This window comes from Anolis carolinensis, chromosome 4 (assembly GCF_035594765.1).
Source record: "Anolis carolinensis isolate JA03-04 chromosome 4, rAnoCar3.1.pri, whole genome shotgun sequence".
NCBI lineage: Eukaryota > Metazoa > Chordata > Lepidosauria > Squamata > Dactyloidae > Anolis > Anolis carolinensis.
The window spans coordinates 48,070,036-48,095,555 of NC_085844.1; the positions used below are offsets into that span (position 1 = coordinate 48,070,036).

General features: G+C 35.9%; 1 protein-coding gene across 2 annotated transcripts in view; it reads left to right on the forward strand.

The window, feature by feature from the left end:
* Positions 1 to 25,520, forward strand: part of rb1cc1 (RB1 inducible coiled-coil 1) — an 81,195-nt gene that overhangs the window by 35,912 nt on the left and 19,763 nt on the right. For both annotated transcript variants that reach the window (XM_062980370.1, XM_062980371.1), the window contains exons 9-15: positions 2,385 to 2,569; positions 3,786 to 3,972; positions 4,082 to 4,163; positions 4,949 to 5,010; positions 7,026 to 7,129; positions 10,348 to 10,474; positions 14,647 to 16,562. In XM_062980370.1, coding sequence (XP_062836440.1) covers positions 2,385 to 2,569; positions 3,786 to 3,972; positions 4,082 to 4,163; positions 4,949 to 5,010; positions 7,026 to 7,129; positions 10,348 to 10,474; positions 14,647 to 16,562 — 2,663 coding nt within the window. The remainder of the gene's footprint in view (positions 1 to 2,384; positions 2,570 to 3,785; positions 3,973 to 4,081; positions 4,164 to 4,948; positions 5,011 to 7,025; positions 7,130 to 10,347; positions 10,475 to 14,646; positions 16,563 to 25,520) is intronic.

Sequence of the window (25,520 nt, forward strand, 5' to 3'; positions counted from 1 at the left end):
CAGTCCCGAAGATTGCTTTGGCAGCCTTCAACATTCCCTAGAGGCCTCCATTTTGACAATAAAATAAAGTGAAGTTCCTTTCTTGAAGCAGTTCACCTTTAAATCGTTTGCAGACCCTTCTGAAGTGTTTATAATTGAAATGTAGACAGAAACAGAATCTTTAGAAAAATATGATATTTCCCTTCAAAGAGGGTAGAATGCACCCATACTTATTTTTACCACGGTTTAGTATTGATGTGGATCCACGTGGTGATACATGTTAAGTTGAAAACCACTTGACTCCAACTCCAGCAGCAGCAACTCCAACACCATTCCAGTCCATGTTTTTCAAGACCACATTTAGTGCTACACACAAGTCCTGCTTCATTCTGGCCTCTGCTCTTCTGTCGTAAAATTTCTTTCAAATCAAAAACATTATATTCTTCAATTTGTTAAGTAGCAAAATCTGGTATTCAAAACAGCAGAATTCTTTCCTACTTACTGTTGCTGTTAGGATTTCTTCTCACTCACAAGGTGTCTTATCTTTCAGTTTGATAGTTTGACTGTGTATATTGGGGTGTACATGTGTTTAGAGAAGAATAGATAATCTCCTGGTGTACCATTCTGCTTCTAAGCACTTCTTAAGCTGTCTTTGGAGATCTAGCAGTGTTATTGTTATGCTACAATATTTCAGTATTTATGCCGAGACTGCTCTGTGTTGAACAGCTCAGGACTTTGTGTCCTCCATAGATCTGTTGCAGGTAATAGTGCTACAGGCCAAACATTAGATCTAGTTTTATTTGCGAGATGGGATGATGGTGAAGGGAGTATTCATATTTCCATTTCATGGTCAGATCACTACCTGATGGGGTTTAGACTCATTTGGACTAGGAGCCTCTGTCAGAGTGGAGGATCGAATACGGTGTTTTGTTTTGTGTTTTAACATTGTAAGCTGCCTTGAATCCAATGTCATAAGAAAGGTGGGATAAAATTAAACTGCTAGATGAAGGCATACACTTCTTAATGCTTTCTTTCAAGAGGTCATAACTAATTATATTGTTTGGTTTTTTTTATTGTATTTGATTTTATAAAGTACTCTGCAAACATTGATGAAATGTATTGCCTCTATAAGAAAATACACTTCTGAATAAACATTCATAAGGTTTTGCTATAATCTAACAAATGGCAAAGTATGATATGGAAATCCAGAAAGATAGCTCTGCCTAGTTCTAGAGTCATTATATCGCAGTTTTAAAAAATTCATTTCCTAAGAAGTTTCAAATATAGCATGAGCCCTATTTAAATATACTTTGCCATAGGCTGTGCTGTCTGTGTGGAGTGGGAGGTTCTTCATACCTGCTGGTTCTGTTTCAGCTTTTGCATGTTTGCAGCCAGTCTGAAACATCAATGAACTGAGTGGCGACATCTGCCTAGGGATATCTGTGCTTCGTCATTGAGATATGTGTTGATTCTCCATAAATAGGACCTATGTGTGATGAGTAGCTCCAGTTATGTTGAACATTTGTACACACTCAGTTGAATGACTGTTTTCTAGGCATCCTTTTACACAGAGCAAATGTGTATATGGTTTTTGTGTTCTGTATTGCACAAAGAGATTTTGTTACAGGAGTGGGGCCATAGGGTATATGGTCCTTCTACCATCTCATGTTGTAGATCTAAAAGTACAGCAGAGTTTCTAACACTGTTCTTTGGATCTGACTAAAGTTAATTTTATAATATAATACTAAAATATTAATTGGGGGCAAAGAACTGTGAAATTAATGGGTTTGTAAGCTGTTTTGTTTTTTTAGCTCAAATGTAGATAATTGCTTTAAATAAATAAAATAAACTGTACGTTTAGGACATACCCTGTTTAGTTCATGATTGAAATAATTTGGGAAAATTAGATTGAATAATCAATCAGAGGGGAAAAACATTGACATTAGTGACTACTCTGTTTTTAGAAAAAAAAATATGTGTCCATATTAAGATATCTTACTATTATTTTTGCATCACATCTTAACTGTTATGGTCAGTAGGTGGCAATATATCACAAGGCTACTGTCACTCAGCTCCTAAATCTAATATAAACAAATGTATGAAGTTACCTCATTCTGGATTACTGCAACCCACGGCTCCTGAAAATCTGGAGAAACATTCTTTTTTTAATCCTGGTATCTGATTTTTTTTAACCTGGGGGTGACCATTGGACCCTCTACATGCAAATCACAAGCTTAAAGCAATGTCATCTGTCTGCTTCATAGTTTCACATTACAGTTTCTGAAGGACTGACTTCCCTGAAAGTTAACCTAAAATTGTGTGAAATGATTTCTTTGGCATAGAAAATAGGAAGTTTTTGTCTTAATTTCTCATCACATGAATGTTTTTATTCTATTTTCTCATAGGGATTTTTGGCTAATCAGAAGAGAGCAGAAAACCTGAAAGATCCTTCGGTGTTACCTGATTTATGCTTGAGTCATGCAAATCAATTGATGATTATGTTAACTAACCACAGAAAACTTTTAGATATTAAACAGAAATGTACTACTGCCAAACAAGAACTTGCAAATAATCTACAAGTACGGCTAAAGTAAGTAATCCTTCTGCAATACTTACCTTTTTGGTGGGCAGCAGGAAGGTGTCTAGTCAACTGATAGAAATTAAAACAACTGTAGTTACCTTTCGTTTCTTTAATATGGTTTGCTAGACAATTGAATTGGTAGAAGATGGAGCTTAGTAATGGATGCAGAATTTAGCTTCTGTTCATGCCAGACCTTTCAAAAATCTATAGAAGAATCATGAATTATGTGGAATAAACAAGTGCATACATCTTTGTGGAGCTGTTTTGTATAACTACGAGGGTTGAATGAAAAGTAATGCCTCCACCTTCGTTACTTGGGTTTGGATGGGACTATTTTAATCAAGCAGAGAAATAATCCTTAGAATGTGCTCTTTAACTACCACTATTCACTTTTCCACATAATCACCAGACAATTGTATACATTTCTGCCAACGATGAACACGTTTTTTGAAGCCATCGCAGAAGAAGTCGACACTCTTGTTTCCGCAACCACCGTCTCACAGTACCCATTGTGCAAAGATCTTCGATAGCCAAGCAAAGCAATAATGTGACCCACACGTTCTTGTGAAATGCCAATTATGCTTGAAATTTCTCTCTGAGGGATACGACGATCGTCCTGAATCAATCTGTCAACCTTTTGCTTGTGGAACTCTGTGGTTGCTGTCACAGGACATCCAACTCTTTGTTTGTCACGCAAGTCAGATGTTCCCAGCTCAACATCTTTAAACTTACGATGCACAGTACTCACATCAACACAATCACTATAAACAGCCTACATTCTCTGATGAGTCTCCTTTGGGGTGATACCTTCTGCTGTCAAGAATTCAATGACTACACGTTGCTTAAGTCGCATTGACCGACTGTCTGTGCAGGGTTCCATACTTCGCACTTTAACAACACAGCTGTTCAATGCTAAGGCTTCCTGCCAAATGGAGCTGTAGAGGAGTCTCTACTGAACAAGCCAGTACCTGCCGCATACCAGTACTGCCATCTGTTGAGTTGCGAAGTGGAGGCATTACTTCTCATTCAACCCTCGTAATATTTCGTATTATGTCTTTGGCCAAGATGTGAAACAAGTGAAAATAATGTTCAGTTGTTATTGAATGTTACTTTTTTATTTCATAAATAAGCACAACAGTGTTAAGCAGAGCTTGAAACATTTGGGAGAAAGCCTTTCTTCATTAAATTAGTCCATTATGTTACAGTGAAATTTTATACTCCATAGGTGGTGCTGCTTTGTAATGCTTCATGCTGACCAGGATGGAGAGAAACTGCAGGCCTTGCTTCGTCTTGTGACAGAGCTGCTAGAAAGAGTAAAGATTGTAGAGAAGCTTAGTAATGTCCCACAGATGTATTGTTTGGCTGTTGTTGAAGTTGTAAGGAGAAAAATGTTTGTAAAACACTACAGGGAGGTAAGTAGCCTGAATTCAAATGTTAGACCCTCGTAGGGAAAATACACTACCTATTTATGTAAACATAGATGTGTGCACATGTCTTTCACATAATATATTTTCCTTATAGTGGGCTGGTGCTTTGATAAAAGACGGGAAACATCTTTATGACGCTGAAAAGGCCAAAAGGGAATCTTTTGGGAAATTGTTTAGTAAGTATTTATTTTAGTGCCCCTCTTTCTGTGTTGCAGTGGCACAAATATTTGTGTAATATTAAAGAACCATTTTATACTTTTGGCCCAGCATATAGAGGGTTTTTTAAAAAAAAAAAAAAGTTGTAGTGTATGGTGATTGCTTCCTCATCCTTGAACCACTGGTGTGTTCTGTTACTGTGACCTTTTTCTTCAGGCCACTTTCCTTCTGTCAGACTTCAGCTGGAAGAAAAATGTCTGCAGTTATGGAAGCAGTGGAAGGCAAAAGGGAGTGAAAGTGTTCACCTGATTGCCCCTTTGATTTGGGGAAAACCCACACTCCCCCACTGTACAATTTATATATGGAAGCATATTTGATTCCCAGTTATGTTTACTGTATTGAACAACCTAACCTCTGTGTCAAGGATGCAGTAAAAAAATTGACCCTGCAAAGGGTTATTTAAAATGAAGGTGATAGCCATTCAAAGCCATTACATTACAAAGTAATGCTAGTTATAATGTGAAAAGATCAAGTTATTTCCCCCCTGTGCTTTAAGATTCATAACATTGCTTAAGTTTTGGTAAGGTATTATTTTTAAAATACTTACATTCTGATTATAAGGTCAAGAATGCCTTTTCTTCTTTGCAGTCTTCTAGTTTTTTTCCTTGCTGAAAAGTTGTTCAGACACTAATTGAAGTGAAATGAGTACTCCCTTCATATATTGAATTGTTAATACATTTCTTTGGCATATTTAAAGACTGTCTTACATATATGAATGTAAAAGTAATGTTAATTCTTTGCACAGGGAAATCTTTTCTAAGAAATCGTTTGTTCAGGGGACTTGAAGCATGGCCTCCATCCTTTTGTGTGAGTATAGCTTTTTTAAATACAGTGTTCCCTCACTACTTCATGGTTCACTTTTCGTGGATTCACTGTTTTACGGTTTTTCAATAAACTCTAAAAGAATATTATAAATCATAAAAAATTACAATTTACAGCCTAAGGAAGGGAAGAAGGAGAAGCTGAAGGGAGAGAAAATGAGCCCAAGCGGCAACGGGAGGAAAAGGAGGTGATTTATCAACACACGATTGGTTGATAAAGACTTCAAATAGTGTATAACTACTAAAATAATGTATAAATATTAAAATTAATATAGCGTCCCTACTTCGCGGATTTTCACTTATTGCGGGTGGTCGTGGAACGTAACACCTGCGATAAGTGAGGGAACACTGTACTCCTAACTTCTGATGGAGGAAACAAGTGTTTATATACTGGTCAAAAGCCAGTATGTGTACAAGTATAAGTAAGCTTGTAATGCAAAGCAGCTTAAACATTTATTTGGTTGAATTGTTCTAAAAGTAATATAATTTACATGGAGTTAAACAGTATCAAATTTATAAAAAAAAAAGTCAGCAGCAATGTTACAAGAAGATGGCATTAGTAAATTTGTATCATTGTCTCTCTGCCAACTTCGTTATCCTGTAACAAAGGCTGAAAATCTCCAAGGGTTATGGGTGTTGGATCACTTTCTACTAGGATCTTGGAGAGGCTCTTCTTTACCTTCACCCTCAGTTTGTACCTTGAGAAGTCCCTACAGCATGCAGCTGGCCACCATATTAGTCAATTATCTGGGCTGGGGGTGAACTAGGACTATTTTAGGCTCAGGTGTCAAAATTGAAAGTGATTTACTTTCACTTCTCAGTTTGAAAAGGGCCCTCTAGATCTAAAACAGACCTGGTTCCCCTTAAAAGGGTTTGAAATACTCACACATTTTAGATACTGCTGTGAATGTGACTGTCCACAAAAATGGATCCAGGTCTGCATGTGAATAACACATTACCAGCTCTGCCTTTAGCTGATTTTCAGGGAGTGAGCCCCCTAAACTTGCAGATTTACCTCTAGGTGAACACGTCATCGGATCCCCCTTTCTAAAATGAAAACACATCAGATATGTTATTTAGTGTTTCTTCTTAGGCCATTAGGTTTAATTCTCTGGCCATTTTGGTTTCCATTCTCTACAAATGTTCTAGCTATCGCATACTTTCTTAGATATGCCAGCCAGAAATGTTCAAAATATTAAAAGTACAGTTGCACAAAGATTATATAAACATCTTGCAATAATAGCTGTCTTATTCTCCTCTTTTCAAATAGAATTTTCTTCTGCTCAATGTTGACAGTTTTCATTAAACTACCCAACATGGCCCAAAGATTTGTTTCAAATCCCATGAGTGTTTATTTTTTTCTCTTTGATATGCATCATTTTACGCTTAAGCAAATTGTACTCAGTGTTAAAATATTTTCCTCAGCTTATTGTCATCTTAATGATATCAGTTTCTGACAGTGTTGCTAATCTGTTGTTGCAGTTCTTCCTCTGAGATACTTTATGCTAACTCTCTATAAATAGTTAGCAACTACTTAAAAACATTTCCCAAAATGCACTATGCACTGTAAGGGCTGTGGAGGACATTTCCACCATGTTTAGATGTCCCATGGATTCCCAAAATATTCCACATTGTTCACTAGGGGAAAGAGGGACCATTGCCACCATATTTTGTACACACACTCAGGCCCAATTTAGGTCCAGGAGATTTTTTGAAATCCAAATCATGGCAAAACATGTCTCCTACAGGTATTTGGGGGCATTTTTTGGAGCAAGTTCAGCCCTTTAAGGTCTTATAGAGGGCTAATGACACACACGGCAGTATGCTATTTGCTGATTCAAAAATAAGATGAAAGTATATTTTAAAATTATGTACTTAATAGGCTATATAATTTTCACAAACCATAGCCATTGAGGTCTAATTGTATATCTTAAACGTTCAAACATTTCTCTTTATATTATACTTACATCATATTTAGATATAATACTTATTTTATTCCAGACCCGGAAACCTCGCAGGTTTGATGGCGAACTTCCAGATATTTCTTTATCTGATCTGCAATTTCTGCAGTCCTTTTGTCCTTCAGAAGTACAACCATTGCTCAGGTAAGATGGATTAGGGTATGCAGAGAAATCTGGATCTGCTGTTGGAGCTGGATTTTTGCAAGATTTTCGTACTCCCAGTAAATGAAAACCAGTAAGCAAAATTACAAGCAAAGTTAATTTAATAATACTTAATAAAAATAAGTAAATGGATACTGTTGATGTTATGCTAACTCTTCCATTTCTCAGTATTCCTTGCTTAAAAGAAAATTTACTTTTAGAATAGTGTGTTAGAGACAAAGTAACATGTTAAAATAAGATAGTGTGGTATAGATTTGAATGTAGGACTACAACTCTGGGAAATCAGAATTTGAATTCCTGATTTGCCATTAAAACCTTACACTGATACAGTCTTCAAACAGCTTCTCTACACATTTGACTTACAAGCAAAACAACTTGAGTTTTTTGAGTCTTCACTCAGCCAATCTTTTGCTTTGACATGCGAGCCGAGATTGATTTATGAGCTATTGCAAGAGTACACCACGTACTGTCTTAAGCAGGGCTTTAAGGCAGCAGCCAGGAAAGCTCCTTGCTCTTGTCCTTGTGGTTATTTCTGCAATCCCAGGGCTTTGGGAGACTGTAGGAAAGCTGAGGGGCCAGAAATCTATCATTAGTAAACTTCCATCCTGATTAAAATTGCACAGATATCAGTCATTCTAATTGATCAGTGCAGAAGAATTTTACTGAAGTTTACCACTCATATCAGGAAAAGGAAACTTAGTTATTGGCTTATAACCTTCCAATCCTCCTCCAATCCCGAGAGCTTCTTTTCCCTTCCCAACACTTACCTCACTAATTTTAGAAAAAAATTGCAAGGGAGGAAGAAGGAAACCTCCTTGGAGGTTTTTATTGAAACGCCCTGCAAGTGAAAGTGAGGAAAGTGTGATGAAAAGGGCAAATATCAGAGAAAAAGAAGATTAGGTGAAGGGTGATCTTGAGTAAATCCAGTTTATTCTTTACATTCTCTTTTATTATGTGTTATTATTTTTGTATATATCATTTGTTATTTGTAAAGTCCATTTTTTTCTTATTTGAAAGCACGTAACAAAAAGTTGTAGTGGTTTTGGGAGATTTGGAATAGATTAATAGTGTTTCAGTTCAATTCAATGGGTAAATTTGATTTGAAATAATATTTTAAGTTAAGAGCTCAGTCACAGAACAAATTAAACTCACAAGTGAAGGTATCACTGTTGAGTGTTAATTCCAAGTGGGAATCCAGATTTTACATTGACAAACAAGTATATCCTAATTGCATAGCTTAATAATAATTTTAACATTTTCAAAATTATTTTGACTTAAAAGATTGAAATTAATACTCCAGGATTTTATTCATAAAGACCAGTGTGAATTTCTGTCACAAAGACAATTACAATAAGATCCCCATAACAGTTATCAGCTGTTCACATAACACTTCTGCTGCAGATGTGGGGTCATATATTGGTGATAATACTAGAATTATTTTAGATACTTTGGAATTCTGAAATGATACAATGAGAACAAGTAACATAGGTTTTTTTTCTAGATGCAGGAAAAGATTTTGATTATTTGAACTAGGTTTTCTTATTTTAGGCGTTTTGGAACAGATTTTGGTAGTAATTTTATTAAATAGGCTAAACTGTTTCATAACTTACAAAATGTCCAAAGAATGGTTAATGGAGAATTAACAAAACCATATGATATACAAAAGGAAACAAATCAAGGTTACTAATAGTCTCTACTCTTATTTATTTTGGTCTTGGAAGTTTTGAATAGAGCTATAAGACAGGACAAGAAAATTATTGGTATAAAAATAAAACAAGAAATACACAGTTCAATGATTTGATCATTGAGTTGGATAATAATTTGAAATGTACAGAGCCATTATTGAAAAGCTTAGTAGAGCTACCAGGATTTAAGGTTAATAATCAAAAGACAGCAATGTTGACAAAAAGAAGGAGAAAGATGACCTATTAACATTGATCAAAAAGTAAGATGCTAAGACTGAGAAGAAAATTTAAAAACTTGGTATTAGTCTTTACATTTCAAAATCTGAATAAATGCAATAGACCCACTTATTTTGTGTGGGACCCATTCCAAGATCCTTCATGTAATATAATTTTTTTTGCTTAATTTGGAGTCCTATTTTTCTTACCTGAAACATACAATAGCTTTCCATCCAAAGCATTTGACATAATTGCTGTGGAGGACCTAGAAAATACCTTGTGAAAGTGTTCTCCTTAGGCCTCCAATATGATTCTTTTGGTGGAACCTCTGGAGGAAGACCATAGAATTGCACTTCTTTTAGCATTTACTAGGAATTCCAGATTGATTATATGGTATTCAAAGCTCCTAATGTATAAATGAAACCACATCCAAGTAGGTCTATTGTATTCTTAAGACTAACACGGTTTTCGGTAATCATGAAGCAGTATCCATAAAAAAATTAAAAGAAATGCATGATCATTCAAAACTTCAATTTATGGGATCAGGTCTAGACGATTTATTTTTATGAGCGGGTACTTACTGTATATACTCGTGTATAAGCCAACCTGAATATAAGCCGAAGCACCTAATTTTACCACAAAAAACTGGGAAAACTTATTGACTTTAATTATAAGCCTAGGGTGGGAAATGCAGCAGCTACTAGTAAATTTCAAAATAAAAATAGATACCAATAAAATTACATTAATTGAGGCATCTGTAGGTTAAATGTTTTTAAATATTTACCGTATTTTAAAGAAAAAAAAAGTAAACTAGCTCTGTAAGTAGAAAAAGAGGGTCAACAAAAACAATATGGTATCAACAATAACTTAATAATAATAATAATAATAATAATAATCATAATCATAATCATAATCATAATACTTCATCCCACCCTATCACCCCATGGGGACTCAGACCAGCTTTCAACATAGTAACAGGCAAAGATTCAATGCCTATATAAACAATGCAGAGCTAGATATAGATATATACTAATTTCACATATGCATTTTCCCCTGCAATGTTTGCAAGCCCTATATATCTATATTCATATCTCTCTAGACATGTCTATATATTTGTGTGTGCATTTCCCCCCAGTAATATTTGCATGCCCGGCCAAGTTGCAAGCTGAAATTCTCAAACCATTTTAAACATGTGCAAGAGGAAATTAAATTTACCACATACATATTTGCAATTGTAACTTACAACGTAATCTGTACTTTGATTAATTTAATTCATATGACGTGTTTACTATTTTTAAGGGTTCCCATACTTTGTGATTTTGAACCTCTCCACCAGCATGTACTTGCTCTACATAACCTGGTCAAAGCAGCACAAAGTTTGGATGAAATGTCACAAACCATTACAGATCTGCTGAATGAACAAAAGGTATCCTTGGGCTATGGCTATGACTGTATGGAAAGATAAAAACTATAGGATGCCAGTCCTAAGCACAGTTACCTGACAGTAGGCTATGTTGTGAGATGGACTCAGTGAGGACTGTTTTTGTGAATATATTTTGAATTGGAGTGTTAAATTATTTGTTTTCAGGTAGAATATTTGAATCACAACTCAGACTAGTGTGTAGCAGTAATAGGAATATTGTTTTTAATTAATTAATATTAATTAATCAGAGAACCTTTAAGGTGGTATGTTGTAGCTATATTGCAAATAATGCATTTTTTCCTCTAGAATGTGAATGATTAATTGTCACAAGAAATTACCTTTTAAAATAGTATTCACAGTGTCCTTTTATAATTATGCACAGTTTATATACATTGGTTAGGATTCAAAGACAAGTTCCATAATCCTCATCTTAAATATTTGGAACCAGAAGTGTTTTGAATTTCATATTTAGGATTTCAGAATTCCTTTATTTCATATATGTACATTGGAAATGGGACCTAAATCTAAACGTGAAATGGATTTATGCTTCATATACAGTTTATACACATAGCCTGGAGGTAATTTTATATGCAATATTTTATATAATTTTTTGCATGTAACAAAGTTAATGTACATTGAGCCATCTGAAAACAAAGGTGTCACTATTTCAGCCACCCATGTGGACAATGTTGGAATTTCGAGGATTTCAGAATTTCATATAAGGGATGCTCTTCTTATATATAAGGGTGTGTGTATGTGACTGTACAAAAGATAGATAATGGGGTGTAGTGATCTGACTTTTGGACAATGATTCAGAAAAGCACAGTGCAAATCACCACTCAATCATGGAAACTGACTGAGTGAGCTTGGGCAAATTACACTTTTGTAACCTTATACAAATGGCAAATTCTCTTTGAACAAATCTTGCCAAGAAAACCTCATGGTAGGTTTGCCTTGGGGTTATTGTTAGTCAGAAATAAGTTGAAGGGAGAGTGATAAAAAACAACTATAACAACAAATAAGGCTGGTGAGGATGCATTTTATTTATTTCCCCATAAACCTCACACTAGACTGCATGTCATGCAGTTATTTGAGATGATTTTTAACTTGAAAATTAAATTTTTTTGGAAAAGAATGAGTGCTCAAGTCACAAATGCAGCATGTATTGTATTTAAGATATTCGAGATGAGTACTACATTTGAATATTTATCTTAGTATTGCAATATTACTTTTTGTTGCTTGAGTTACTACAGGCGGACCCTAAGTTATGAACAAGATAGGTAGGTTTGTTCTTAAGTTGAATTGGTATGTAAGTTGGAATAGCTACATTTTTAAGTATAACTCCAGCCATATATATACATGTTGGATAGCATAGGGAAGAATTAACATTTTTTGGTGTTTGTTTTTCTGTCTTTGCCCCTGTTCAGAAGATTTCACCTTACTTTCTGTCCTTGTGGTAATTGGATTTTGAAAAAAATATCTTGCTGTGGAAACAAGGATTGGGAAGAAGCTTCAGTGGAGACACCTTTTCCCTGTGATAATTCTTTCAGAAGTGAATTTCCCTTCCGAGGCGTAGATTTCTCTTACTTCCTGTTGTCTCACTCCTGTTCTTAACTAAGAGTTGTTTATAAGTTAGATGTTTGTAACTCAGGGACTGCCTGTATTTGCTAATATTTTGTGAGATAATTCTTAGACTGTGCAAAGTTGATGTGATTGATATCTAGGACAGTGCACACCTTATTCTGATGTCAGCCCCCCTTCAGTCCAGGAAAAGACTTTCTCAATGGTCAAAGCATTCCTAAATATATTCTTGCTTATGAGGATGCAATACCCAGTGCAAATAGTGCCCTGTTTCTGAGCTCTATGTTTCAGTCTTAAGACGCACCCATCTTCAGATAAATTGAGGCAGATTTTTCATGGAAGAAGAGGGAACAAGAAATTCCTCTTGTCCAACATACTTGTGCCCATATTCAGCTAGATACGATCCAGTTGTATCAACAAGAGGCTCATGATTTTATTGCGTGAACTTATCATTTGTACCTGATTCATTGTGTTGTTTATTATTATATTAGTAATTTCATTGTTAATCAGGGGTGTTTTTTAGAAAGTTAATTTTTTCATCTGTTGTATAGTTGTAGTTTTAATAGGCATTTATCTCCTTTTTGGTATTGTTTTTGTGTGTGCTTCTATGGGGTTGGTTGATAAACTGATTATACAATCCATGGTTGACTAATAGTAACTTTCCTTGATAAGGTATATTTTTCCTATTACTGTTGAAGATGATGGGATGACAGAGTTGCATCATGGCACTTAATTTGGATCAGATTATTCCACGTCTACCTAGTAATGTCTGAATTGACATCATAATTTCTAGTTGGACTCTGAATCCCATTAGCCGTGAGGGGGTGCATTTTTAAAGGAAATGAAATTCCACTGGATCCTCCACTTAATTGCTATTTGGATCTTAAACCTGTACACTTCACTTCTGATCTGTTTATGTCTTTTCTCTCACACATGATTTTGTTTAAATACATGGGCAAACTGTCTTTCATGAGCTACAGCTGTATCCTAAATCTACATTAGGAAAATACCATTTAAACACTACTGTCAAACGTCTTGTCAAGTGGTGGCCCTCCTTTGCCTTCATAAAACTTTCTACATTTCTTCTAATAAGGAGCACAGACTTACTGGAATTGTAAGTTTCAAGATGACTTTGTCTTCCAGCCCCTTCAACAGTAGCTTGGAGTGCTTTGAATATTGGATTACTTACTAAAGTACTTAGGATTCCTCATCACAACCTTATTTGAAGAGATGCTTGACAGATTTTTTCTTACTTCATTCTCAAATGTCTCTGTTTTACCAATGCTGAATGGACTTCAAGAATCAGTAGCATATGTCTCAAAGCATCTGTTGTGAATCCCTATGCTTGTCACCTCATCAGGGGTCCTTTGATTATTTTTACAGCAACTTTTAGGAAGAACTACATGTGGAGAGACTGAAATGGGGAAAGGAGGATTTAAATATTTTGCTTTAACATACGTATTCATTATGGAGCTATGTGTATATATCACCCAGCATTTACTATACAGGCAATTCCTGGGTTACAGACAAGATAGTTTATGTACGTTTGTTCTTAAATTGAATTTATATGTAAGTTGAAGCAGTATATTTTTAAGTGTAACTCCAGTCATTTAAAAATGTTTTGGACAGCATAGGGAAAGGTTAACATCCATGTAGTGTTACTTTTGCTGTCAATGCCCCTGTTCAGAAGTTTTCACTTCACATTTTGTCTCTGTGATAATTGGATGTTGAAAAATGTGGCTTGTTGTGGAAACAAGGATTGGTTATAAAAAGCTTCAGTTGAAGCACCTTTTCTCCATGATAACGCTTTCAGGAGTGAATTGCCCTTCCTAGGAGTAGATTTACTTTCATTCTCTGTTGTCTCTCCCCTTGTTGTAACTAAAAGTTGTATGTAAGTTTAATGATTGTAACTAATGCACTCCCTGTTGTCTATTTTGTAACTCAGGCATTGTCTGTAATATTTGGGAAATATCCAATCATTCCTCATATTTCTTCCTGTCAATGCTATATTGCAGTTACAGTTTAGGGATGCATATCATTTACAAATTGAGCATGCCTTATTCAGAATTTTGAAACTCAAAAGTTTTCTGAAATCCGAAATTATCTACATGTGCAGGTAAGATAGTGACACCTTTGCTTTCTGATGGTTTACTTCATGCACAACATTATTAAAATATTGTATACAAGTACAATATAATGTGTATATGAAATATAAATGTATTTCATTTCTATACTTGAGTCGCATCTCAAAGGTTATGTACATGCATGCAATTGCAGCTATTCCAAAATCTGAAAAAAAAATCTGAAATCCAGAACTGTTCTGGCCCCAAGCATTTCAAGTAAGGGATACACTTATCTGTAATACTTCATTAGAATCTGCCTGTTTGTGATGTACATGGCATGTTAGACTTATAGCTTATAAGCCATTTCAAGCAATTAATCATGAGGCCTTGTGGGTATCCGCACCTCTAAGAGGAATAAAATGTTTCAAGAACACCATGGCACATGTGAATCTTTCTGTATTTGGTTTGGGGCCTATATTGGAACGGTTATGAAATGATTGCATTTTAACTTTGACCTTTTTATACCTTTAGGCTTCCAACAGTCAAGCCTCGCCACAATCTGTGACTACACCAAGGATGGAAAGTACAACAGGAATAACAATGGCTACCTCTCCTAAAACTCCTCCACTACTCAGTCTTCAAGGACCTCTGTGCCCTCCTGTATGTCCTCCAGGTCCTTTGGAAGAATTGTCTCCAGACAGTATTGATGCTCATACATTTGATTTTGAAACAATTGCCCATCCAGGCATAGATCAATCCCTTAAGCAAGGGTCTTTAGACTTGGACTCACTGGCTGAAAGTCCTGAGTCTGATTTCATGTCAGCAGTGAATGAATTTGTAATAGAAGAAAATCCAATATCTCCAAATGTAATAAGTGATCCTCAAAGTCCAGAGATGATGGTAGAGTCTCTCTATTCTTCAGTTATCAATGCAATAGATAGTAGGAGGATGCAAGATACAAATATATGTACAAAGGAGGAAACCTTAGAAAATTCTGCTGTAAATGTTTATGTGGAGAAATGTAGAGATGTTGCCCAGGAGTCTCGGCTAAATTTAATAAACATCAAAGAAGATCTTTGTCACTTCAGAACATTTGTAGAAAAAGAACAATATCAGTTTTCCAGTTCCTTAAAATGTACTTCTATAGAAATAAGAGATATTCTAGAAAAGGTAAAACTTTCTCTTGAAAAAACACTAAAAGATAAGCATCAAAAAGAACTGCAATCTTTAAAAACTGAATATGAAAGTAGATTGAATACTTTAGTTGAAGATGGTAAAGAGAACCTAAAAAAGATAACAAAATTAAAGTGTGATTTAAAAAGTCTCGAAGATGTTTTGCATGATAAAGATAATGAATTTGCAGTGATAAAGAATGAAAAGGAAGCAGTTGTGATTTTACAGAATCAAAAAGATCAAAAACTACTTGAATTGGAAAATCAAATGAAGAATCAGACTTGTGAAATTAAAGAACTAAGGGAGTCTCGTGATAGAGTTTCAGAAAGTCTGAAAAAACTTAATTTTGAAAATGATGAAAAAATGCAGGTGTTACAGGAAGAATTTCAGACTTTGGAAAAAGATCACTTAAAGGAATTAGAATCCAATTTAGTTGTCAGACACACGCAAGAACTTGAAGAATTAATGGCCAAACACAACGATACTTTAGAAAAGTTGAAAAAAGAAAATTGTCATAGAGTGGAACAAATGCAGAAATCTCATGCTACTGATGTCCATGCAAAAGAACAACAGGTTGAAGAATTGAAGGCCAAAGTCTCTGAACTCTCTGATTTGAGGTGTAAATTAGAAGTTGAACTTGCTCTGAAAGAAGCAGAAACAGATGAAATGAAACTACTTGTAGAAGAGAGCAAAAATCAGCAGCAGGATAATCTGAAAAATCTTGTTGACAAGGAAACCGAAATGTTAAGAAACGAGATAGATAGATTGAACCATATCATTCAAGTTAATAATGATGAATATCAGGTGGGTTTGGCAGAGCTAAGAACTCTAATGACAATTGAAAAGGATCAGTGCATTTCAGAATTAATTGACAGGCATGAGGAAGAAACAAATTTGCTTAGAACTGAATTGAGCAAAGTAACATGTTTGCATGAAAAAGCTTTTGAAGCAGAAAAAAGGTTGGAAGATCAACTAACAGAATTGCAGGGTAAGCTGGAATTGGAAGTGAGTACCCTAGCGCAACAGAAAGAAGAAAATCTAACTTTGTACGAACAGCAGAAGAAATACGAAGCAACTATCAATAAGCTTGAAGAGGAAAAAGAGCTGCTAGTCACTAACCATGAGGAAGAAAGAAAGTTACTTCTACAGAAGCTCACTTGTGAAAAAGAAGATGCTGTACAAAATGCCCGTAAAGAATTCGAATTGCAGCGGGAAGCAGTCGAAAATGAGCTTTTGAAAAAAATCCAGCAACTTGAGATGCAAGTTAATCAGAGGTACTGTATGAATTAATGTTGCATTCAAATGTTTGAAATAAAATCAACTATTCAGAATATATCTTGCAGTCAGTTGAGTAAGTGCACTCTCAAGCTATGGTCCCCATACTTTCACTAGTCCCATACTTTCCTATGGATATTGTAAGCATATTCCATAACCAATTAAATCTTTTTCAATTGTTTATAATTGGAGCATGTGAATTCTCCATTGTCCACTCTGTAAGGGCTAGTCCATTCAAGCCCACTTAGGGGATTGCCAGTTTGTAACTTTAAAAAGCTAGGGCTCCCTGTGAAATGTCTATATTTGAAAAGTTACCATGACTTAGGCCCTGGAAATTACCTTCTCTGATTCAGAATACTATTCGGTAAAAACTGAAAGGAACAATTTCAAACAAATGACACTTTCTCTATGTGCATATTCAGTCCCAACAGTTTGAATTGACTATGCAAAATTGAAAAAAGAGCAATGTAATAGTAATACCTACACAAAAGTGTGTACCAATAGTCTCCATAGTACTATGGTTATTTTCCTTTTGAAGCATCTTGCTACAGGTTGCTTTAGATAGGTTTTTCCTTCACTTTCGCTTAAAATAGACACTTTAAATAAACAATGTCAACCATTAATTGTCAGGCCAATCATTTCTACTTCTGTGGTTTGTTTTTTTGGAGTTGTGTTATTTTGGCAGAGTGTGCTAAGAGATTAGAAAGTTTTAACATATTGACTGCTAAGAATTTTTAAAATTAAAATGTTACTTTTAGTTTGGAGGTAAGGGATGTTTTCACAGTTATGATATAGTATACATAGTTTTTGGAAAGATTATTTTGGTCTGCTTGAAATGAAAAGAATTATAATGGAGCATGCTTTATGGTTGATGATGATTGGGCATTATTACACATTTTCTGAAAGGTACAGAACAGCAAACTGTCAATCACAATTCTTATTTCCTGGGCACCAGTTCCAGATTCAGCTTTTGGTTCCCTATTTTCATCTGTCAATTTTTCCTGCCTTGTTGGCTAAAAATTTTTCCTTTCTCTCCTTTCACTTCTTGTCAGTTTAGGTTCAACTGCTTTCCTTTCTTTTTTCTATTATTCTGCCTCTTAATTAATTCTTTAAAAACAACAACAACAACATTCCATTTCTTTTCTGATATTTTTTCCCTTTATTGAATGGCTTCAGAAACTATTGAGCATGCAACGAAAAAGAAAGGGGCAAAGATGGTATGGAGAAAATAAGATATGCAGAGACCCAGTGAAAACTCATTCTGAGAGTGCTTAGTTGAATACTTTCAAATACCCTTCTGAGTGTGCTTCCAGAGAGAAATCTTCCAGTTCTTTTGCTTCCCTGCAGGCCTCTAACCAGGGGTTTATAGCATTAATTCAGTTTGACACCTCTTTAACTGCTGTGGTTCGTGCTATGGAATCCTAGAAGTTTGTAGTTAGGTGAGGTGCCAGCACTCTTTGACAGATAAGAGTAAATACTACAATTCCCAAGATTCCATAGCATGGATCCATTTCCCCGAAGGGACTCGGGGAGGCTCACATAGGACCAAGCCCAGCAATACACAGTAAAATACAATCACATAGAAACATTTAAAACATATAAACATAAAATCATAAAACATATCATACATTAAAACATACTCAAGCAATAGCTAATTGTCAGGCGCAGTGAACATATTCCACTGGGAGTAAGACAAATGTTGTCTGTGTACAATACCTTATAAACATCGACTGATTGAATTGGAAGAAGTGCAGTAACTGGGTCTAGGTGGAGGTAAGGGACAGTCATCAGTTTATGCCAATTTAATCAAATGCATATTTAAATAGCCAGGTTTTCAGATGTTTACGGAATGTGGCCAGGGTGGGGGCTAGTATAATTTCTTTTGGGAGGGAGTTCCAGAGCTGGGGGGGCACTGCCGAGAAGGCCCTCTCCCTCATCCCCACCAGCCATATTTGAGATGGCAGAAGCGAGAGGAGGGCCTCCCCAGCAAATTTCAGAGACTGCGCAAGATCATAGTAGGAAATGTGATCACAAAGATAAGTAGAAGTATAGGATTCAGAAAATCTAAAATAAAGGATAAAAGAAGTGTCAATAGCAAGGGGGGGGGGTTAATTCAGGGAGAAACATTGTCAAAGAAAGTTAGAGACAACTGTCAGGTTGTGTTACCACAGTTCCCAGTGATTCTAGCAGTTTGTCTAAGAGGCTGTCATTTCAGAGAGATCCCTTGTTGGAGTAGGCATGCAAAAACAGGGAATACTTAGAGGCCAGAGTGCTACAGTTGAAAGGCAAGGCAAGGTGGATGGGAGTCTAAAGCATTCCCTTGAATAGTGCAACTCAGGATAATTTTTGCAGACATTCCAAGACTTGAAGTGATTTATATTTCTGCTCAGATTCACCAAGCAGATTTTTCTGGCATGATACCCAAAATTTCATCTAAACATGGGGGTACAATGGAGGAATTGTCAGAAATAATAGGCATGCAGTACATGTTAAGACAATTAATGACTAAAAATAGATAATGAGTTTCAGAGGAAGACAAAGGCAATCCCTCTCAGAATAAATCTTGCCAAGAAAACCCCATGATAAATTCACTTTAAGATTATCTCCAGTCAAAAATGACTTGAAAGCACAAAACAAGGTAATCAGTTCCAGTCACTGACATTAGCATTTCATTCAAATACTTTGAATTTTTGGAATCATCAGTAAGTGAGACATCTAACAAATTTGTTGTCTAATTCTGATTTTCAAAACATATATTAAGTTCAATTTATTTATGTAAATAGAATGTAAATGCATATGATATAATTAATGTATATTTGAATAATACCATTATAATTTTTATCAAAAGAGATTTAAACTGAATGTCTCCAAACTTGTAAGTAAAGGGGTCTACAGATTACAGTGTAAATACTAAAGCTAGGATTACAGGAAACAAAGAAGAAGCATTTGCAGAAAGTGCTCCACAATTACCTTTTGAGGAGGATTTATTTATACAGTCTAATTATTCAAGTGTGCCAAACTTTGGTGGTGAATTAGAGCAAGGAAAGATAACTGCAAGGCAGTGGTGGTGATAATTCTTAGTCCAACATAGAAACTGACTTCCTGGATTGTTCAGTCCTAATGATATCAAACCAGTGCTTATATAAATAATGGAGTCTTTGAACTAAAATGATTTGCAATATTTGGTGGTCCGTTTCATATAATTTCTGAAAACAACAGGGAGGAGGGAGCCTCAAAGCTTGGCAAAACATTAAGGGAGCCAGATTTTATCAGTTACTAGAGAGGATGGAATTAAGCCTGCAATATACCTGAGGTCTACTGCAGGGCTCCTGGAGAAGATGGGATTATTGCTGCATCTTTTTCTCTCTCCCTAGGCAGCAGCAGCAGTATGCACCCATTTCTTTTTGGAAAGTTTGCTAGGCTCTTTCTCCAGAGAGGGCCCAGCAGCACTTGCATGGGGCAGGCATTGAAGAGTCTCTGAGTTCCTCTTGGAGCATGATGGGAGTTGAAGTTTTCTCTCTCTCTCTGTTTCTCAGCCAATAAAAAGCCTGTTAGTGTCCATTCTCTTACTGTCTGTGAATGGACACAGCTGGCGACTACAATTCCTAGAACCCTCTCTTGCAGTTTGTCTTGTTTTAAAAAATGTTATGTTTAAAACTTAAAATAATTATAAAAAATAATTAGATTGGTGAATTGTTTTGAAACTTGGCAGGCCTGCACTTGTAAATGGGGTCCAAAACTGAAATTGGTTTCATGCAGATAGGTCTTAAAATGACTGAGGTTTGAGCCTCTAAATTTTCCCATTGTAGCCAATAGGCCTAATCTTAGCCAAATGAAAACGGCAAGCCCCTTCCTGATTCAAGTAACTTCGGTAAAGAGAATGAGGGCTTAGCTGACAATGGATACTCAAGCAGCGTGCCTTTACTTTAGACTGAAGATTTGTAGAACAAGATTACAAATTGGTCCAGAAAGATCAAAGAAACAGATCGAATTCAGAGTAGTATCAATGTTAGAGAAACCACTTCCAAGACTCACAGCAATTCAACTTCTGGGTAAATTTAGAGATTTGATTCAATTGGGGTCTACTGAAATTTTTGTTGAATCTCAATAGGTTTACTCTTTCAACAGCCGGACAGTGCAGGAATTATTAGTCCCCTTAGGCAGCGCAGCAATAGCTGCTTTACTCAGAGATGCAATAGCACCAGCAGAGGATGACATCATGTTAAAAGACTTTAAAGAGAAAAGGTATATATAGTGTTCTTAGAAAGACACAAGCTTCAAAAGCTTTGGGTAGTTAGTATTTGCTAGAACAGCACTTGTTTGGGTGAAGAATATGCATCTTAATGAAAAATCATGTTCCTTAAAGAAAAGTATGCTCTCATTTCTGGAAGATACATCTCAACACTCGGCCTCCTTTGCTTCAAAGTCTGTTGTAGGGATATCAAACTCACCAGGGGCCACATCAGCCTTATGGGTTTAAAAGGCTATTTTAAATGCATTTATTATATTTTAATATGTTTTTACTACACTGTACTCTTTAATTATTTTTAAACTTTTGTATTGCTCTTTTTAAGCTTGAGTAAAGTGTGGGATTGTTCTCTGCCTTGAATCCCCGTGGGGAGAAAAGTGTGATATAAATGAAGTTAATAATAGTAGTAATAATTAGCTTGTAAATTAGTTCTTAATTGTAAAGACAGTTCTTCAAAAGTCACTAGTTACAATTGCACCCTTTTACCTCAACAATTTATATAACTGTGGGTGCTTTCTGCATTTGTGAACTGTATGCAAAAACAAAACAGAAAGTAAAAAAAAAAGTGTTATTCTTCATGGTGGGTTATGTTGTGGGTACAGGTATGGCTTTCTTTGTTTCTTGTCCTTGCATTTTCCTCGACTGATCCCAAGGCAACTTGCAAAACAATTTTTTAAAAAACAAAAAAAAATATAATGGTTAAGCAATTGCAATATTAAAATACATTTTAAAACAATCTTAAAACAGAGCTGTTAAGGCTGGTCAATTCTACTGGGATTTTCTTAAGGTTTTTTTTGTTTTTGTTTTTTTGCCATGGTGGTTGGTTTAACATTAATCTCAAGCTTGGCTCAAGTTTTACATATGTTATCAGTTCATGGCCTTTACCACGATCTGTCCCTGTTTTGTAAAGACAGTGGTGCTTCTCTTATCTTCTGCTTCAGATTATGCAGTCCACTTGATTTCCATATTGTGTTGACCGTGTATACAATCATCACTTAGGTTGCTTGAATAATGTTTGTGATGAATAACATGTCATCCTCACAAAATTCAATCAGTTGCTCTCCTAGGCCAAATTTTCCTACAGTCTTTGATTCTTCTGTTTCCTGCATTTGTATTCCAATTGACTGTAATTATTAAGAAGAGGTTTTTTTTTTCTGTGTGCTCAATTTGTTCCCAAACTTTAGCACATAATCTTTCAATTACTTCTGGTAGCTAGTGATGTAAGGGAGTGACATCCTTCCTGTTACTGACTCAAGTCAGCAAACATTTCAACCAGGTGAAGTTCCGCTCTAGTGCCACATTGAGCACACAGTAGTAATTCAGACAGAATGTAAGTAAGTCATGTGTTTTGGCCAGAACAGACACTCCAGATCTGTCATTAGATTCCTGACCATGGCTTCTATTTACCTGAGTCAGTTCAAGGATGATGGAAAGGAAGTTCAAATCCCAACCGTTTTTTGAAGGGCATACATTTGTCATCATTGTTTTGAAGGGACAATCTTGGCTTCCCTTTGGAATACAAGTGATTTAGAGATTGTAGGAATAGTTATCTTGGAAATGTATGAATTAAAAAATTATTTGTAATTCTGATACACTTGCCAAACTCTGCTTGTCGTGATGTTACTGCTGCCCCTGCTAGAATTTGGAGCAGCATTTGACCAAGAACCGGAAGGCTAGAACTACCAGGAAGCTCTTGAAATATATTATCTCTAGATGATTAAGCATCATAGTAAATCTAGTCCAAGACAGTATTAATAAGTAAAAGCTAAAACTTAAGATACGTTTTGAGGATGCAAGGAAGAAGACAGTTGATTGTTCGGAGACAAATGTAATGAAATTATGAATTCAGAGGAGTCAGGACAAACTACTCAAGACTGATGTGGATATATTCAAGCTAGAAAACTGTCTGGAAATATAAGCCAGGTGAGAACCTTAGACTAATACAACATTTTCCCCTCTGGCTAACAAGTTGCTTAACTCCAGACTAGTAAACTAAACCATAACTATTCACGGTTCAGAGCAGTACTTCTTAAGCTATATGGTGGTGGTCAGTTTGATATATTGGCCCTATAGCCTGCATTGGGTCGGAAGTCACTCCTTTATGTCCACATGATGTTCAGAGATTCCCTAATTGAGTAAAACCAGTTAACCCTGTTTTATCCTGCATTATGAGTAGTTGGAGAATGCTCCCAAGTTTCACTGAAACTCCAAAGCAGCCTTATACTTCAGAATCAATGTGGATAGCAGGATCAATTCTAATTCAAACTGATCCCTGTTTCTGTGCTTCACAGAGCATGGGAAATAGGACAGATTGATCCCTTGTCCAGATAGCTCCTGACTGTCACCTAGCAGCTTTAGTGATATAATCAGCAAAAGTGCCCATGGGACCAGAGAAAAGGAGGGTGGATCTCCTTTTTTCCTCTCTCTGCTCAGATGGGCACCTTTGCTGTTGTCAGCAAAGACACCTGACAGGGGCTCTCTGGAGTTCATAACAGCTGCAATAGATGATGTCTAAAGCAAGATGACCAGTGGAGTCAAGCTAGTTTTGACCTGACTGGATAATCTGGATTCCATTCCACTGCTGCTGTGGGGCACAGACAGGCTGAGCCAAAGTATTACTATGTAGATGTGTCCAATCACCGGGAAGGGGGGGGCATTATCTCAGGAGGCATGTTTTCTGGTCATTCTGCTTAGTATGTTTGGTCAGCTCTGTACAGCATAGGGTTATCTTCCTTGGTATCCTCTGCTATCTGTATCTGAAGTGATCTATGAATTTATGCTTATTTTATACCAACTTGATCCTTTCTTTAGGAGTCAGAACTACATTTTTTTCTCTCTGCTTTTTAAAGCTTTTCCCCCCCTTCTTCCTGGGTTGCACACTTCAGTTGGGTTTGTTTTTTACTTTATAGATATACTGATGGTAGTTTTGGGAATTTTACATTAGGTTTGTCTTTATTATATAAAACACTAAGAATTCAGATTGTAGTTTCTTGTTGCTAGGGTATGAATTTATGAAGTCTCATCCATATTAAGAATAATATGTTTCTTAGGTCAGCAAAAGCACAAGCAATGATGTTGCTGAAATCAAATAGTGTAGAGAAGAGTTAGATATAGAACTTTTTCAAATTTTAGACTACTTGAAGTACATGTTCTGTTGTTGGAGTCAAGCAGTTTGTGGGAACAGCCACAACAGCTTGTGGTGAGATCAGTGGTAAACTTATTTATTATGCAATGCTTTCGATACTAAATAAATAAATAAATGGTGTCAGGTTGTTTCATTATATTTTCCATTGTAAATGTAATTTTCCTTTTGAAACTGGTTACATTGTGAAAATCTGTAATAAGGTGCAGAGTAGAACTACCCTTAAACAGTAAGCTTTGTGATTACAGTTAAATGGTTGCAACAAATTGTGAATAATTTTATTGTAATAATTGTCTTTGTTGTGCTTTAAGAAAAAGGTTACCTAGCAATAATAAGAATAAGAATAATAACAATAATAGTAACAACAACAACTTTATTTTTAACCAACCTTATCTTCTCGAAGGGACTCAAAGCGGTTTCCAAAAATAAAAACTGAAAATATTCAATGCCATGTCCTATGGCAAAAAATAGAAATAAAACACAAAACCAACAAACAGTTAAAAATAAACCAATATAACAACCTAGGCTAAAACATGTATTCAATTGACCTCATAAATAATACCACAAGCTGATAAAACCTTTATAAGAGTGTAAAATATACACATATAAAAATGTGGCTCTCCCATGAGTTAAGGTAATATAATCACTGTCAGCATTATCAGACCTGATAAAACAATAAAATCATCTTCCTGTCCAAAGACTAATGTGCAAAGGTGTTTTTAATTGCTTCTTAAAGGAGAGGAGTGAGGGGGCTGTCCTAATTTCCATAGGGAGGGAGTTCCAGAGGGAAGGAGTGATCACGGAGAAGGCCCCCCTCTCGTCCCCACCAACTGTACTTGAGACAGGGGTGGGACTAAGAGCAGAGCCCCCTCCTCTGACCACAGTGTCCGTGTTGGTAAAGATTTCTTTTTCAAAATGGCATTTTATTCTTACTTCCTTAATTGTTTTATTTCTGAAAACTGAATCTGCTGAATTATCTTTCCTCCTATATACATTGTGCTGTTTCTTCAATTTCAAAAACAGACCTGGGAGTGCATTAAAATCATTATTAGTAGACATTATGGTGTGGTTTGACATGCCATCCTAGTAACCTATTTACATAACTTTGCTGACTAATGTTTGTTTTGATTTGTACAAGATATTTGCTGCTGTTCTGGCTACAAAGTAAAATCAGGATTTTTAGCCCTTCTTCTGGGTCATGAACATGCAGCTTTCTTTTACAGCTTCTGAACACCAGAGGAGTCACTAGTAGTAGAGAATGTATATTGTTGCAGGCTAGGAATTTTGCACTACTTTTCCCCCTTTTTTTAATTGTTTTTTTTTCCTTATCTCACATCCAGTTTTTTAAATTTTATGCAGTTTGTAGGCTACAACTGGCAGCTAATGTTAGCCAGTACGCTGTACTTCTTAACTATACCATGACACACACATGAGGTAAAATGCTTTAAAGGTTTAGATCAGGGGTCCCCAAACTAAGGCCCGGGGGCCAGATGCGGCCCATCGAAGCTATTTATCTGGCCCTCACGGCACAAGGACAGAAGGGGTTTGGACTAAATGACCCAAGGG